Below are 16,416 nucleotides of genomic sequence, written 5' to 3' on the forward strand. Positions count from 1 at the left end.
ATCTCCCTGATGACCAATGGGGTTAAGCATCTTTTCATACGTTTATTGGATATGATATTAGTAATTTAGATAATAGGTTAGAAAAATTTTTTTTTCTGGTTCACTTACAGTGTTGGTGGCTGTTGTGAAGCTCTGTGTGTTCTTATTCTGGAAGTCAGGCTGAAAGAGCAGCCCCTCTTTGGAATATGCTCCTATTTCAGAGGGAAAGAGGAAAAAATTAGCAGAAACTACTAATATCTTTTGAAGCTTCTGCTTGGATTTATCAAAGTTCATGTCTATTCATATTCCATAGGCCAAAGCATATCACAAAACCGTGCTCAGTGTCAGTGGGTGAGGGAAGTATTCTCTCACAAGAGGCATTGCAAGTCATATCACCATGGATGGGGGTGAAAAATCCTTTCACAGGAGAAGGAGAAAGCACAAATACTCTCCAACAAAAATAAAGTCTACTACTTTGTTAGGTGCCTGTTGAACTCTTGTCATTTTCTTTTATCTTGACTTTTTCTCAGTGATTGCTAATGAGGTTATTTTTCCCTCCTTTTTTCTTTTTCATAGTAAGTTCTGGATATAAAACTGGGTGGCTCAGGGGCGCCTGGGTGGCTCAGTCGTTAGCGTCTGCCTTCGGCTCAGGTCATGATCCCAGGGTGCTGGGATCGAGCCCTGCGTTGGGCTCCCTGCTTGGCGGGAAGCCTGCTTCTCCTTCTCCCACTCCCCCTGCTTGTGTTCCTTCTCTCGCTTTGTCTCTCTCTATCAAATAAATAAATAAAATCTTTAAAAAACAAAACAAAACAAAACTAGGTGGCTCAGTCAGTTAAGCGTCTGACTCTTGGTTTTGGCTCAGGTCATGATTTCAGGGTCCTGAGAAGGATCACCACTTAGTGGGGAGTCTGCTTGAGATTCTTTCCCTTCTCTCTCCCTCCCCCTTAGCTCTTTCCCCACTCTTGCTTGCGTGCTCTCTCTCAAATAGATAAATAAAATCTTAAAAAAAAAAACAATAAAACTTGTTGGTTATATGTAGTGCAGATATTTTCTCCCACTCTTTAACTTGCCTTTTAAATCTTATGTCTTTTGTTAAATAAAATTTTTTTTTTTTAATTGACATGTGTTAGTTTCAGGTGTGCAACATAATGATTTGATATTGTGTATATTGTAAATAAAATGATTAATTTCAGTGTTGTCTCATTTATCAGTATTTTTCCTTCATAATTGTGCTTTTTTGTGTCTTGTTTAAGAAATCTTTCCTTACTCCAAAATTATGAAGATACTCTTCTGTTATCTTCTAGAGTCTTTATTGTTTTGCCGTTTATATTTCAGTTTGCAGTCCTCTTAGAATTAGTGCTTAGTTGACATTTTAACATACTTCTGTAAGTCTAGGAAAAAGCTGAAGTGGTTTCAAATTAACTCAGTTTACGTATAGAAACATACGGATACTAAACTCATGTATATGTAGAAAATATATCTATTAGTAACACCTCTTTTACCAAATCCTCAGAGATAAAAACATACTGGACATGTTTAAATTTTTACTGCATTTAAAACTGCAGAAATTCATCTTTCTCCATAATTGCAGGTAGCCAGTGAACCACAAAGTCTTTCCTATTTCAGACATCATCAGGAAGATAACATATGTTCCTTAAATGAGGCCTTAATCCTGGTCCTTCTCGAAGTTGAGATTTTCATTTTTATTTCATCTTGTGTGCTTACTTAATTTCTTCCTCTTGTCCCAATTTGTCTGAAGAAATTTCTAGTGAAGAAACAAGGGGAATAATATCTGGATGGTTTAATACAGGAATTGTTTAAATAATTGTATTTCTGTTATGCAAACACATTGGTGGTTTGCCTTTAGCAAAGGCTGAAGTTTCCTACGGTGGTACTTAACACCTAAACATTAAACATCTTTTGGAGAGTTATTACTATTTTAATATTTGTAGGAGAGTTTGGGAATTAAGTTTTATCATCCAGTAGACCAAAATACTTGACCTTAAGAATTGACCAAGTTAAACAAATAGTAACACTTGGAAATTGTTTGATTTTAACTTTGTACATGGCATTTATTGTCCATTGTAAATGTATATTTTTTAATCTTTGTAATAGATCTTAAGTTAAAATGAGAAGGCTTGTCTGACTTGTCTTTTAGCATTGACAGTTCAGCTTGCAATTGGTCAAAACTTTTTTTTTAAGATTTTATTTATTTGACAGAGACAGCGAGAGGGAACACAAGCAGGGGGAATGTGAGAGGGAAAAGCAGGCTTCCCGCGGAGCAGGGAGCCTGATGGGGCGGCTTGATCCCAGGACCCTGGGCTCATGACCTGAACCGAAGGCAGATGCTTATTGACTGAGCCACCAAGGCACCCTGAATTGGTCAAAACTCTTACCTGTAGAAAAGAGTAAATTATTTAAACAGTAGTTGTTTAAGAAATAGTACACATTAAAGATCATTTTGAACATTAGTGAATAAAAAAATCACTGATTATAAAGGATTTGGTCAACATAGAAATAAATTTCATCTTTGTGTTCAATTTTAAAAAAATACATAGGTATTAAGAAGTTGGGATTCTTAGTGGGTGCTACACAAGTTATTTGCATATGAGTACTTAGAAATAAATATACTAGGGGCGCCTGGGTGGCTCAGTTGGTTAAGTGTCTGCCTTTGGCTCCTTCATGATCCCAGGGTCCTGGGATTGGGTCCCATGTCCGGGTCCCTGCTCAGTGGGGAGCCTGCTTCTCCTTCTGCCCACCCCCACCTTGTGCTCTCTCTCTGACAAATAAATATGAAATCTTAAACTAAAAAAAGAAACAAATGTACTACAAAAACTTGACATCTTAATATACTTAAAATATACTAAATATTCTTTAAAATAAATTGCAGGAATAGTTTCAGGGTATAACCCCTAAATGTGGTTTTGGTACTTCAAATGTAACATCTGAAGATAGGGTTTGTTCAAAAAGGGTTGCAGGACTGTGCCCCCCATTATGTGATAGCAGTTTTTTTTTTTATAACTAACAACCACGTGGATATGCAGTAATTTTTCTTCTGTAAAATTTACTTCCAACCTTCATTTAGATGTTTTGATTCTTGAGGACTTCCCCTTAAATGCCTTGATATTCAGACAAAGTAATATTAACTTTTGATATTTTTAGTAGTAAAGGTGGACCATTATCCAAGACTTCTTTTATTAACATAATATTGCCGTTGCTTTTCAGCGGGGATCTGATGAGCTTCTTTCTTCTGGTGTCGTTAACGGACCTTTTACCATGAACAATTCTACTCCTACAGGTGTGTATGGTGAGTTTTCATTTTTTTCAAAATCTAAAATGTTTTCTTTCCATGAGTTTCAAAAAAATTTTTTTACACTGTTCTTAGCTCATCTTATAAACATTTGTTGAAGTCCATTATTTATAATAGAACTAAAATTTATTGCAGTAAAGTTCACATAAATGAAATTACCAATTGTAGCTCTTAAATTTTAAGAATTAATTTGGATCTAATTTGATAATTACTTTTTTGATTGATGTTCTTTGTGATAAAACTGTCAATAGGTTGGTGACCCAGAACAATTGAGTTAAAAGAGCTATATTTAAAAGCTTGTGTTTAATGATGGTTTAGAATAATAGAAGTATTAAAACTATAAGATCACATGATTTTTAAAAAATTGGAACATAATTTACATTCCATAAGTTACCACATGGTTTAAAAATAAGTGTTCTTGGGCACCTGGGTGGCTCAGATGGTTAAGCGTCTGCCTTCGGCTCAGGTCATGGTCCTGGGGTCCTGGGATTGAGCCCCATGTCGGGCTCCCTGCTGAGCAGGGGAGTCTGCTTCTCCCTCTCCCTCTGCCTGCTGCTCCCCCTGCTTGTGCTCTCTCTCTAATAAAAAATAAAAAAATCTTAAAAAAAATAAAAATAGGTGTTCTTGAAATTTGGGGACTGTAAAATGAACTGGCAGAGTGCAGCACTGGAGGAAGAGTGAGCAGTTAAGAGGCTACTGCTGTGTAGGATATCCCAGTAAGGGATGGTAATTTGTACTGTACCACTAGCAGTTGTGATAGAGAGAATGGGAGAATTCACTGAAGGTGAAATTGATCGTAGCTGGTGATTAATTGAATGTTTGAATAAGGGATTCCACTGATGATTTATTTCCAGGTTTTGGACTTGGATAATTGTGTAGATGAATATTGGTGCCATTCATATAGAAAATATAGAAAGAAGTTGGACAACATAGGAGGTTCAGATTTTTATATTTTGAATTTGAGGTTCCTTTGCAACATCCAAATGGAAATGTTGGATAGTCATTGGGTTCTTCTGGTCTCAACATCAGGAAAGAAATTTGGAAGTTAGTATCATCCACAGTTGAAAAGGCATGTAGAGTGGAGAGTTGCAGAAAAAATCAGATTTTTATTTTTAAATATTTTACTTATTTATTAGAGAGAAAGAGCACACAATCGGGAGAGGGAGAAGCAGGCTCCCCACTGAGTGGGGAGCCCAGTGTGGGGCTTGATCCCAGGACCCTGGGATCATGACCTGAGCCAAAGGCAGACGCCCAACCGACTGAGCCACCCAGGTGCCTCTGAAGGCCAGATTTTTATCCAAATGTTTTTGGAGTTATAGGGAATAGGAAATGAGTAGACCTCACTTTCCAGACCCTGAGGTACAGGGTGTTTGGGAGAGTGAACAGCTTTTATGTGAGGACTGTATAAGAGAAGTGGACTAGGTTCGGTTAAGGCAAAAGATGCAATGGAAATTCATTTAAGAGATTAAGAATAAGTGGGAATTGGTTAACCATGGTACACTGCTCTATAGTACTAAATGGAAAGATTTTGTGGGCAGGACAGCAGCAGAGGATTTGTTCATGTAGAAGTGTGAACAGAGTAATATGAGCATGAAACTAAAGCTGTTTTCTCAAACTTGAGCTGGCGTCAGAATCACCTGGAGGGCCTGTTAAAGCACGGTTCCTGAGTCCATACCCAGAATTTCTAATAAAGTAGATCTGAGGTGAGTCCTGAGAATTTGTATTTCCACCAATTCCCAGGTAATGGTGATGTTGCCATTTGAGGAACCATACTTTGAGAAATGCTGTATGAGGAAATAGTAGAATCTGAAGTTTCTAAACCTGGTTATCCTCCTGGTCTGGTAGGCTTGTAAGAAAATGTCTGTCCTTAGGGTGCCTGGGTGGCTCAGTTGGTTGAGCATCTGACTCTTGATCTCAGCTCACGCCTTGATTTCGGTATTGTTGAGTTCCAGTTTCATGTTGGGCTCCACACTGGGCATGGAGCCTACTTTAAAAAAAAAAAATCCTTACTCCTAGAGTTACAGTACATCTAGGGTGGGACCCATTATGTTTGTTCTTATTTTAAAAACAGGTCACTTTGGGGCGCCTGGGTGGCTCAGTTGGTTAAGCGACTGCCTTCGGCTCAGGTCATGATCCTGGAGTCCCGGGATCGAGTCCCACATCGGGCTCCCTGCTCAGCAGGGAGTCTGCTTCTCCCTGTGACCCTCTTCCCTCTCGTGCTCTCTATCTCTCATTCTCTCTCTCTCAAATAAATAAATAAAATCTTTAAAAAAAAAAACAAAAAAAACAGGTCACTTTGTTTGGTCACGTTTATGAACTACCAGGATGGATGACCAGAAAGATTTCATGCTGGTTGATTGATTACTTAGGAAAAGAAAGAAATATGAAATGGGAGTTTAGCTGGCAGCAGCAGTTTGTTCTGTTTTGCTTTTATGTTTTGAATTTCTTATATCCCGTTCTGTGTTCAGTGTTTCTCTTCCTGAAGCATATCTTCTTTAGTAGCTGTTTCTGCAAAGCTCTATAAATGGTAACTTCTCAGACTTTGACTAAAAATGTCTATTTCATTATCACTATTCAATGTTAGTTAGCTATTTTGAATTTTAGGTTGACAGTTGTTTTCTCTTAACACATCCAAGGTACTGTTCTATTATTCTTTTGGCTTCTGTTGTTTAGAAGTCTGTTGTCAGTCTTGGTTATTACTTTGTAGGTAAAATTACTTCTCTTTAGTTATTTTTAAACATTTTTCTCTTTATTTTTGTTCAGTGGTTTAACTAGCTATTTGTAGGTATGGATCACAAGTTCTCAACATCCAGGATGCTCACTAAAATAGCTTGGGAACTTTGAGGAAAATATAGATACCTTGACCTACCCCACACCAATTCTAAAGTTTCGGGGTCGGGGAGTGGGCAGTGGAGGTCTAGGCAGTGTTTTTTGTTTATTTTAAAAGCTTCTTAGTTGATAATCTAAGGGTCAGCCAGTGTTGAGGACCATTGCTGGAGACTTACTTTCATTTATTCTGCTTAGGAGTGACCCAGCTCTTCCCAGAACTGCCTCCTCCTGAAACTCAAGTTAGACATGTATAGGACCTTTTCATTCAGGCCTGCATTTGTTTTAACCTCATACATTCATTGTCATGTCTTTCTCCTTGAGGTCCTATATTTTGGATAATTTCCTTAAAATGGTTTTCTGATTGACTCATTCTCTGTTCAGCTTTGTCTAATGTGCTCTTTAATCCTTCTATTAAATATTTGCTTATAGTCTAGTGTTTTTCCTTGTGTGAGTCATAATTTTTAGCTTAATTGTTTTTTTCTTCTGTGAGAATCTCTAAGGTGTTTTGTGTTTGCTCTGCTAGACTTTCTAAGGTATCACCAGCCCCTAAAATGTTCTAATGTATATGTTAATTTTATTGCCTTGGAGATTCTTATACCAGAGGAAGAGAAAATTCAGAATCCAAACATTCACATTTTCCCATCAGAATCTGAACAGAGATAGGCTTCTTTTTTAAACACGTTTGAAAAACGAGATTTCTCTTTTGTTTTTTTCTTGATGGGAAATTTATAATTTTAGTTTGCTTTCACTGAGGGGCTTGGCTGTTGACATGACATCGGGAAATTTCACTTTTTTTTGAGGTCACTTATACAGCAAAAATATTTTTGTGTTATTTAATCTAATATTTGCAAATTTCTAAAAGCACTAAAATTTCAAGATTTAGGTGTTCCATTCTTTGACTATAATAAAGATTCCTAGTTGATTTTGAACAAATTTGGGGAGAAAGGTTTTAGGGCTCATTTACAAAAGAGTTTTTAATCCCTGCGTGAGGTAGTTTTTCAAAGATACAGAAATTTTAAAAATCACATTGGTAATGGGTAGGTGAAAGAGTCAGGTGTCCTGTTATGCTGAAGGACCTTTTTGGTATTCAGTATAATCTTATCACAAATTTTTTGTGGTTCATTTAATCTAAATGTGGATTTAAAAATAATTTCTAAAATTTGATGACTATAGTATCTCTCTGTTAGTAGAATATTGCTTGTTTGGTAAAGGAGTTATGTATGTACCAAACCAATTGCAGGTACACGTCTGCCCCATAGGACTGTCAGAACAGTATTTTTATCATGACACTGTTGCACGAAAACTTCTGTTTGTATTATTACCTCACAAAAAGTTGATCTTTAATGTAGAACTTTTTTTTTTTTTTTTTGAGAGGGAGGAAGGAGGGCAGAGGGGGAGAGAGAAAGAATCTTAAGCAGGCTCCATGCCCAGCACGGAGCCTGACTTGGGGCTCAATCTCACGACCCTATCATGACCTGAGCCGAGATCATGACCTGAGCCAAAATTGAGTCAGATGCTTAACAGAGTGAGCTACCCAGACACCCCTTTAATGTAGGACTTTTTTAAAACTCAGTTTCCATTAGTATTAGATATTTCACTTTTGATGGAATGACTTCCCAAAAGCTTTATTTTTATTCCATTGAAATGATTCAACATTCAGTCATTATTGGGTAATAACTGGTTTTTCATTGTTAGCAGATGGTGATAAAACTGTTATAATTTAGCTGCTGGCAAAGTTCTATTAATGGGATCAACATATTAACACCTGTTACTTTACACATGGAGAAGAAATTTCTCAAGTTAAATTAATTCAGAATTACACATTTGTGGTTTTACTGCAAAGACATCAAATGGAATTGGTGATAAGCACAGTTGTGCCTTTCCTTCTGGGAATCTGACCTGTGATCTCATGTTTGTAGGTCTTAATTTAATGTCCTTTGATAATTATGAAAATGTTTTACATGTTTTTCATGAATTGTATATTTCTCTTTTTAAATTCAATCTTAGGAATTATGGTAGAGACTATTGTGTACCCTAATACTTTTCTGTTTTCTTTAGTGCCAACACTAATTTTTATCTGGACATATTGCCTCCCAAGTTAAATAGCTACTTTTCAGTCTTCCTTATACCTAAGTGTGGTCATGTGTTTAAGTCCTGGCTAATGAGATACAAGTGGAAGTTATAGAAGCTACTTCTGGAACGTTTCTACATGGTTGCAATTTTCCTCTTTTATCCAGCTTCCATCTTAGGTGATGAGGATGAGGGCCGCACCCTAACAGAAAGACAAGTAGAACCTGAGTCACTGATAACTTTGTATGTCACCATTCCAGATTTGGAATTTCTACAGTTAGACTTTTTACATGAGCAGTTATTTTTTTTTTAAAGCAGCCTTTATTTTATGCAGGACTATGATTTCAGATAAAAGTAAACAAATGAGGTGAGCCCTGTAATCACCCTGGCATTTTTTCTGGACTATGTAAGATTGCCTGGGGATCCCAGGCAAACATGGCAGAATTGCTGAGTTAAGAGACAGAGATCCAAGTTTGGGAAGGCTGAGGCAACTGGGAGCTATGGAAGCAGTGTATGGAAAAGAAGGGAGCTCTGTGAGAAAAGTGCTCCAGAAATCTCCTTTTGAATCTGTTGCCAAGTAGTAAGTCACACATGCCTTACCAATAACAGTACACCAGCTCTAACATAAAGGCTACTCTAAACCTACTCTAACAAAGCTTAAAAACAAGCTCTAAAACAATTGCCTGATCTGAAAGTACCTTTTTTTCCAGAAAAGAATCTGGCACATTAAAGGAATAAAACAAATTCTAGTGCTCACAGTGTTGACTGTTCAATCAAAAATTTCCAAACATGGAAAGAACCACAAACTGTGACCCATAACCAGGAGGAAAATCAGTCAACAGAAAGAGACCTAGATGGGGCACCTGGGTGGCTCAGTCAGTTGAGTGTCCAACTCTTGGTTTCAGTTCAGGTCATGGTCTCAGGGTTGGGAGATCAAACCTCACATTGGGCTCCACACTCAGAGTGGAGTCTGCTTGGGATTCTTTCCCTCTTCCTCTCCCTGCCCCTGTGTCTTCCTCTGCTCTTGTGCATGCATGCGCATGCGTTCGTGCGCTCTCTCCCCCACCCCAAATAAATAAATAAAGCCTTAAAAAAAGAAAAGAGACCTAGAAGATGGCAGAGATAATGAAATTAGCAGATTTGGACTTCGAAATGGTTATTAAAAGTATGTTTAAGGATTTAAACTATTAGCGTAATAAGGAGAAAAATGGAACTTCTAAAGATAAGAATATGTCTAAAAAACACATGGCATGGCATTAATTGCACTTGTTCTGCGGAATAAATGATAAGTCAATTTAAAGACAGCAGTGCGGGGGGACCTGGCTGGCTTAGTGGAGCACATGACTCTTGATCTCTGGGTTGTGAGTTCAAGCCCCACATTGAGTGGAGAGATTACTTAAAAATAAAATCCTAAATAAATAGATAGATAGATAGAAAGAAGACTAAAGCACACAGACCAAAAAGGATTGAGAAAGAACTAAACAGAGTCTTCAGTAAACTATAGAAAAAAATCAGGTGGTCCAAACATGTGTGTAATTCAGGTCCCAGAAAGGAAGATGGGGACAGGGAAGTATATATACCTGAAGAAATAATGACTAAAAATATTCCAAATATAGTAGAATCTATAAAGCCACATAACTAAGAAGTTCAATGAACCACAAGCAGGATAAATACAATGAAAACCTCACCAAGGCTCATCATAATCACATTCTTGAAAACCAGGAATGCAAAACAAATCTTAAAAATAGCCAGAGGGAAAAAAGTTCCATTTTATTCAGTAGAACAAAGGTAAGAATACAAAATTTTTTGTCTGAACTGTAAGCAAGAAGACAACAGAGTAACATCTTTAAAGTGCTAAAAATAAATATAATCATCTATATCCATTTAAAGTTTCAAAAATGAAGTTAAAATCAAACTTTCTTTGAGGCATACAAGAGCTGAGAGCATTTGTCAGTAACAGATGTCTGTTACATGAAATGGTGAAGGAAATTCTTCAGACTTGAGGAAAATGATACCAGCTGGAAACTTGGGTCTGTACAAAATGGTAAATATCCACAAAGTGGATATATGACTTCTCCCTCCTTTTTTTTTTTGTTTTGTTTTGTAAATTTAAGATAATTGAAGGAGGATTCTGGGAATAGTGGAGTAAGAAGCACCAGGAATCTGACTCCCTACCTAGACAACAATTGCACTGACAGACTCTTTCTGTAATTTGGAACTCTGGAATCTATTGAAAGCTTGCAAGTTGTTCCAGAGGAAGACTTAGAAGGTAAATTGTGTTTAATTTTGGTCAATTTCAGCTCTTAGCACTGTAGCAGCCACCCATCCTCTCCTCTTCTTTTTTTAAGATTTTATTTATTTGGGAGAGAGAGAAAGAGAAAGCATGAGCCGGGGGGAGGGAGGTGGGGGACTGGGTGGAGGGGGAGAGGGAGAAGCAGGCGCCCCGATGAGCAGGGAGCCCAATGCGGGGCTCCATCTCAGGACCCTGGGATCATGACTTGAGCCGAAGACAGACACTTAACCGACTGAGCCACACAGGTGCCCCCCAGTAGCTACGTACATGTTCCAGAAGCAGCTTATAAATAGCTTGAGGGAGCCAACATGGTTAGAAATGACCATGTCTTCTTAATTTTCAGGAATCTGTGTTCTGTTTGTTAATTGCTTCTTCTGAGCGCACAGTTGCAGACAAAGAGGCAGGCAGCCATTGTCTTTGCATTTCCTCCTATTGTAGCCAACTCCCCCCCTCCTCCTATGACTTATAGTGAATTCAAAGAGCTGGCACTCTTTCCCTCTCCCTTCATTTTTCCTCTTTCACCCTTTTTGGGAGTGAGATATTAAAGACACATTAAAAAAACGACTGCATCTATAGGGAAGATTAGAAAGTGATAGTACATGCCTGGGAGAAGGCTCAAAAGAAACCAGAGAAGATCGTAAATTTACATAAACCCAAGGCTGGTACAGAGATAGCTTACAACAACCAAAAAAACATAAAACAGTAACAAAAACTTAGAAGACCCTGAAGAAGGGGAAGAATCTGATTTCCAGAGTTACCACAGTCCCACATTATTTTTTAATAAAGATTTTATTTTAAAGATTTATTTATTTTAGAGAGAGAGGGAGAGTGTGTGCCAAGTGGGTGGAGGGATAGAGGGATAGAATCTTGAAGCAGACTCCCCATTGAGTGCAGAGCCCGATTCAGGGCTCAACCCCATGAGCCGTGCCTGAGTCAAAACCAAGAAGTCAGATGCTTAACCAACTGAGCCACTGAGGCACTCCAATAAAGATTGCATTTTTAAGTAATCACTTCAGCCAACATGGGGCTTGAACTTACACAACCCTTAGATCAAGAGTCGGATGCTCCACTGACTGAGCCAGCCAGGTGTTCCACCACAGCCCCAAATTTGATGAAAAACATGAGTATAAACATCCAAGAAGCTTAATGAGCTCCAAGTAAGGTGAACTCAAGGAGACCCACATGAGGCACATTATAATCAGACTTTCCATAGACAAAGAATCTTGAAAGCCAAAAGAGAGAATCAACTCAGCAAATACAAGGGATCCTCAATAAGAATATGAGCGTGTTTCTCATCAGGAACTTTGGGGGCCAGAAAGCAGTGGGCCTAAAAGAATGAAGATTTAAATTTTTTTTTAGTCCTGTATTTGGCAAAACTGTCCTTCAAAAGTGTCTTTGTTTGTGTTTTAGTTTAAATAAATTTGATTTAAAAAAATAAATTAGATCATTTGTGTGTAACACACTTGACTCTAAAGTCCAATCACAGATTAAGAAAAAAAAAGGGTGCCTGGCTGTCTCGATTGGTGGAATGTGTGACTTCTGATCTTGGGGTTGTGAGTTCAAGCCCCATGTTCGAGGTAGAGATCCTAAGGGGCACCTGGGTGACTCAGTTGGTTAAGCATCTGCCTTTGGCTCAGGTCATAATCCCGCAGTCCTGGATTGAGCCCCATGTTGGGCTCCCTGCTCAGTGGGGAGTCTGCTTCTCCCTCTCTCCCCTCCCCCTTCTCCTTTTGCCCCTCCCCCCACTCGTGTGCGCGCACACTCTCTCACTCACTCTCAAGTAAAGTCTTAAAAAAGATGTGTGTATACACACACGCGCACATATGGAATGGAATATTATTCAGCCATAAAAAAATGAAATATTGCCATTTGCAATGACATGGATGGTGCTAGAGAGTATTATGCTAAGCAACATAGAAAACAAGAAATACCATATGATATCCCACCAACAGTGCATGATGGTTCCTTTTTCTGCACATCGTCACCAAAACCTATTCTTTCTTGTGTTACTGATTTTAGCCATTCTGACAGGTGTGAGGTGATATCTCGTAGTTTTGATTTGCATTTCCCTGATGGTAAGTGATGATGAGCATCTTTTCATCTCTCTGTTGACCATCTGCATGTCTTCCTTGGAAGAAATGTCTGTTCATGTCTTCTACTCATTTTTTAATTGGATTATTTGTTTGTTAGGTGTTGAGCTTTATAAGTTCTTTATATATTTTGGATACTAACCCTTTATTGGATATGTCATTTGTAAATATCTTCTCCCATTTTGTAGGTTGTCTTTTAGTTTTGTTGATTGTTTACTTTGCTGTGCAGAAGCTTGATTTTGCTTTAGTACCAGTAATTTATTTTTTCTTTTGTTTCCCATGCCTCAGTAGACATACCTAGAAAGAATTTGCTACAGCTGATATCCAAGAAGTTACTGTCTGTGTTGTCTTCTAGAATTTTTATGGTTTCAGGCCTCACATTTAGGTCTTTAATCCGTTTTGACTTTATTTTTGTGTGTTGTGAAAGAAAGTGGGCCAGTTTCATCCTTTTGCATGTTGCTGTCCAGTTCTCCCAACACCATTTGTTGAAGAGATTCTTTTTTTTCCCATTGGATATTCTTTCCTGCTTTGTCAAAGATTAATTGACCATATGGTTGTGGGTTTATTTCTGGGTTTTCTCTTCTGTTCCATTGATCTGTATGTCAGTTTTTGTGCCAGTACCATAGTGTTTTCATTACTACAGCTTTGTAATATAACTTGAAGTCTGGAATTGTGATATCTCCAGCTTTACTTTTCTTTTTCAATATTGCTTTGGCTGTTTGGGGTCTTTGGTGGTTCCATACCAGATTTTAGAGGATTGTTTTTGTTCTAGTTCTGTGAAAACTGCTGTTGGTATTTTGATAGGGACTGCATTAAATGTGTAGATTGCTTTGGGTAGTATAGACATTTTAACAGTATTTGTTCTTCCAGTCTGTGAGCATGGAATGCCTTTCCATTTCTTTGTGTTCCCTTCCATTTCTTTTATCAGTGTTTTATAGTTTTCACAGTACAGGTCTTTCACAAGAGCTGCATTTTTAAAAATGTTACTAATATAAAAACTAGCATGTGACTTATTTGTAGCTCTACATTTTTTCCCATGTAATTTAGGAGACTAATGCATTTAAAAGAATTTTTAGTTCGTGTTTTGGGGCACACGTGTATAAGGTTATAGTATTGTGACATCAACAGAAAGAGTTGGGGATAGAGGTGTAAAGGAACAGAGTTTTTGTATATTACTGAAGATAAGCTGGCATAAATTCAGATTAGAGTGTTATAACTTGAAGATATGAAGTATAATCCCCATGGTAACTACAAAGAAAATAGCTGTAGAATATGCACAAAAGGAAGTGAGAGTACTCGAAGTCATAGAGACAGGGAGTAGAATGGTGGTTGCCAGGGGCTGGAGGAAGAGGGAAATAGGAAGGAGTTACTGTTTAATGAGTATAGAATTTCAGTTTTATGTGATGAAAAGAGTTACTGAAATGGATGGTGGTGATAGCTGCACAACATTATGAATGTTTAATACCACTGAATTCTATATTTGAAAATGGTTAGGATATTGAATTTTGCTATGTGATTTTACTACAGTAAAAATAAGGAAAGAAAGGGGAAAAAAGTATAGATTCCTCTCTATGGAAAGGTCTACAAGATACATTAAGTGTTGGGGCGCCTGGGTGGCTCAGTTGGTTAGGTGTTTGCCTTTGGTTTGGGTCATGATCCCAGGGTCTTAGGGTTGGGCCCCGCTTTGCGCTCCCTGCTCGATGGGGAGTCTTAAAAAAAAAAAAGGATATATTAAGGGATGCCTGGGTGGCTCAGTTGGTTAAGCATCTGCCTTTGGCTCAAGTCATGATCCCGGGCTCCTGGGATCGAGTCCCGCATCGGGAGCCTGCTTCTCCCTCTGCCTGCTGCTTCCCCTGCTTGTGTGCGTGCTCTCTCTGACAAATAAATAAATAAAATCTTTAAAAAAAAAAAAGATAGGTTAAGTGTATAACACATGATGTAAAAAGAAAAAAGATAATTGACTAAAGTAAGATAATAGTAATATATTTGGGGGGTTATAGCATATGTGAAAAGTAAAATAAAAGACGGTAACAGAAAGGTTTTGATGAGGGAAGTAGACATATACTTTGAAAAGTTCTTACATTATACCTAGGTTTTATCATTTGAAGGTGGACTGTGGCAAGTTAAAGATGCATATTGATGATTTATCCGCAGTGCAGTCACTTAAACAAAAGTAAACAAAGAGTATAAAGATTCCAGTTAAAAAGCAGAGATTATCTGCCTTTTATGTTTATATGTTTCATTTATGCATGACATATTCTCTTTTCTTGAAAAATTGATTTATTATGAAATGTCTCTTCATTCCTGGTAATATTCCTTTTCCTGAAGTCTACTTTGTTCAATACTGGTACAGCCGCTCAGCTTTATTATGATTACTGTTTACATATTTATCTTTTTTCATTCCTTTTACTTTGAACCTGAGATTTATATTTAAAATGAATTTCTTCTGGGACACTTGGCTGGCTCAGTCAGTAGAGCATGTGATTCTTGGTCTTGGGGTTGTGAGTTCAAGCCCCACATTGGATGTAGAGATTACCTAAAAATAAAACTTTTTAAAAAAATGGATTTCTGGGGCACCTGAGTGGCTCAGTTGTTAAGCGTCTGCCTTCGGCTCAGGTCATGATCTCAGGGTCCTGGGATTGAGCCCCACATTGGGCTCCCTGCTCCACGGGAAGCCTGCTTCTCCCTCTCCCACTCCCCCGCTTGTGTTCCATCTTTCACTGTGTCTCTGTCAAATAAATACATAAAATATTTTTTAAAAAAATGGATTTCTTCTTCACATCATATAATTGTGTCTTTTATCAGACTGATAAACTTTGCCTTTTATTTGGAATCTTTTGCCATTTCCACTTAATAAAATTATTTGACCCGGTTGGTTCTGAGCCTGCCGTCTTGCTATTTGTTTTCTATTTGTCCCATTTATTCTTTGTTTCCTAGCTTTCTTTAGGTCATTTTTTTAATACTTCATTTTATTTATCATTTTGTGTTCCATTGTATTTATTTGTATTTCTTGGTAAGTGTATATATACCTTGAAAATATATATATAATTTTAATATATAATAATATACAAAAATATATAAAGTATGATTTTTATTTGCAATGCATAGAATTTTATATTTAGCATGATTTTTATTTATAATATGTAATTTTTATTTATAATCAATATAATTAATATATAAATATATAAATTGTTATATATATATATACACAATTACAGAGCTAATAGAACTAAATAAATAGACAAATTCACAGTTATAGCTGGAGATTTCAAAACTTCTATCTCAGTAATTGGTAACATAGTAAATAGAAAATCAGGACACAGAACGGGTTGACAGACTGTGACATGTGGGCCAAATCTGTCTTATTTGCCCATTTTTATATTCTGTGTGACCTAAGACTGATTTTTACATTTTTAAATTGTGAAAAAATAAAACAAAGAACAATATTCTGAGATACATGAAGCTTATATGAAATAGAAATTTCAGTGTTTATACATAAAACTTTATTTGAACCCAGGCACACTCCTTTATTTACATACCTATGGGTGCTTCCGTGCTACCACTGTAGAGTTAAATAGATGCAACAGAGATTATATGTCTCACAAAGCCTAAAATATTTATGTAGCCCTTTAAGAAAAAGTTTGTACATCCCCTAATATAGACGTTTTGAACACTAACAACCAGCTTGTTTTAATTGACAATGGAACGGTTTCTGTAACACTATTAGAATACACATTTTTTTAAGTTCACATGAAATAGTCACCAAGATAGGCTATATTTGGATCCCAAAACAAGTCTCAATAAAGGTGAATGCATTAAAATTATGTAGAGTGAGTTCTCTTACT

General features: G+C 37.2%; 1 protein-coding gene across 11 annotated transcripts in view; it reads left to right on the plus strand.

The window, feature by feature from the left end:
• The window catches only part of PTBP3 (polypyrimidine tract binding protein 3), a 124,162-nt gene that overhangs the window by 38,320 nt on the left and 69,426 nt on the right, over window positions 1-16,416 (plus strand). For 6 of the 11 annotated variants that reach the window (XM_027614598.2, XM_027614600.2, XM_027614608.2 and 3 more), the window contains one exon: window positions 3,205-3,286. In XM_027614598.2, coding sequence (XP_027470399.1) covers window positions 3,205-3,286 — 82 coding nt within the window. Of the gene's footprint in view, window positions 1-3,204; window positions 3,287-10,302; window positions 10,458-16,416 lie in introns of all 11 variants that reach the window. The other 5 variants (XM_027614599.2, XM_027614603.2, XM_035723463.1 and 2 more) reach the window with 2 other exon arrangements.

This window comes from Zalophus californianus, chromosome 13 (assembly GCF_009762305.2).
Source record: "Zalophus californianus isolate mZalCal1 chromosome 13, mZalCal1.pri.v2, whole genome shotgun sequence".
Classification (NCBI taxonomy): Eukaryota; Metazoa; Chordata; class Mammalia; order Carnivora; family Otariidae; genus Zalophus; species Zalophus californianus.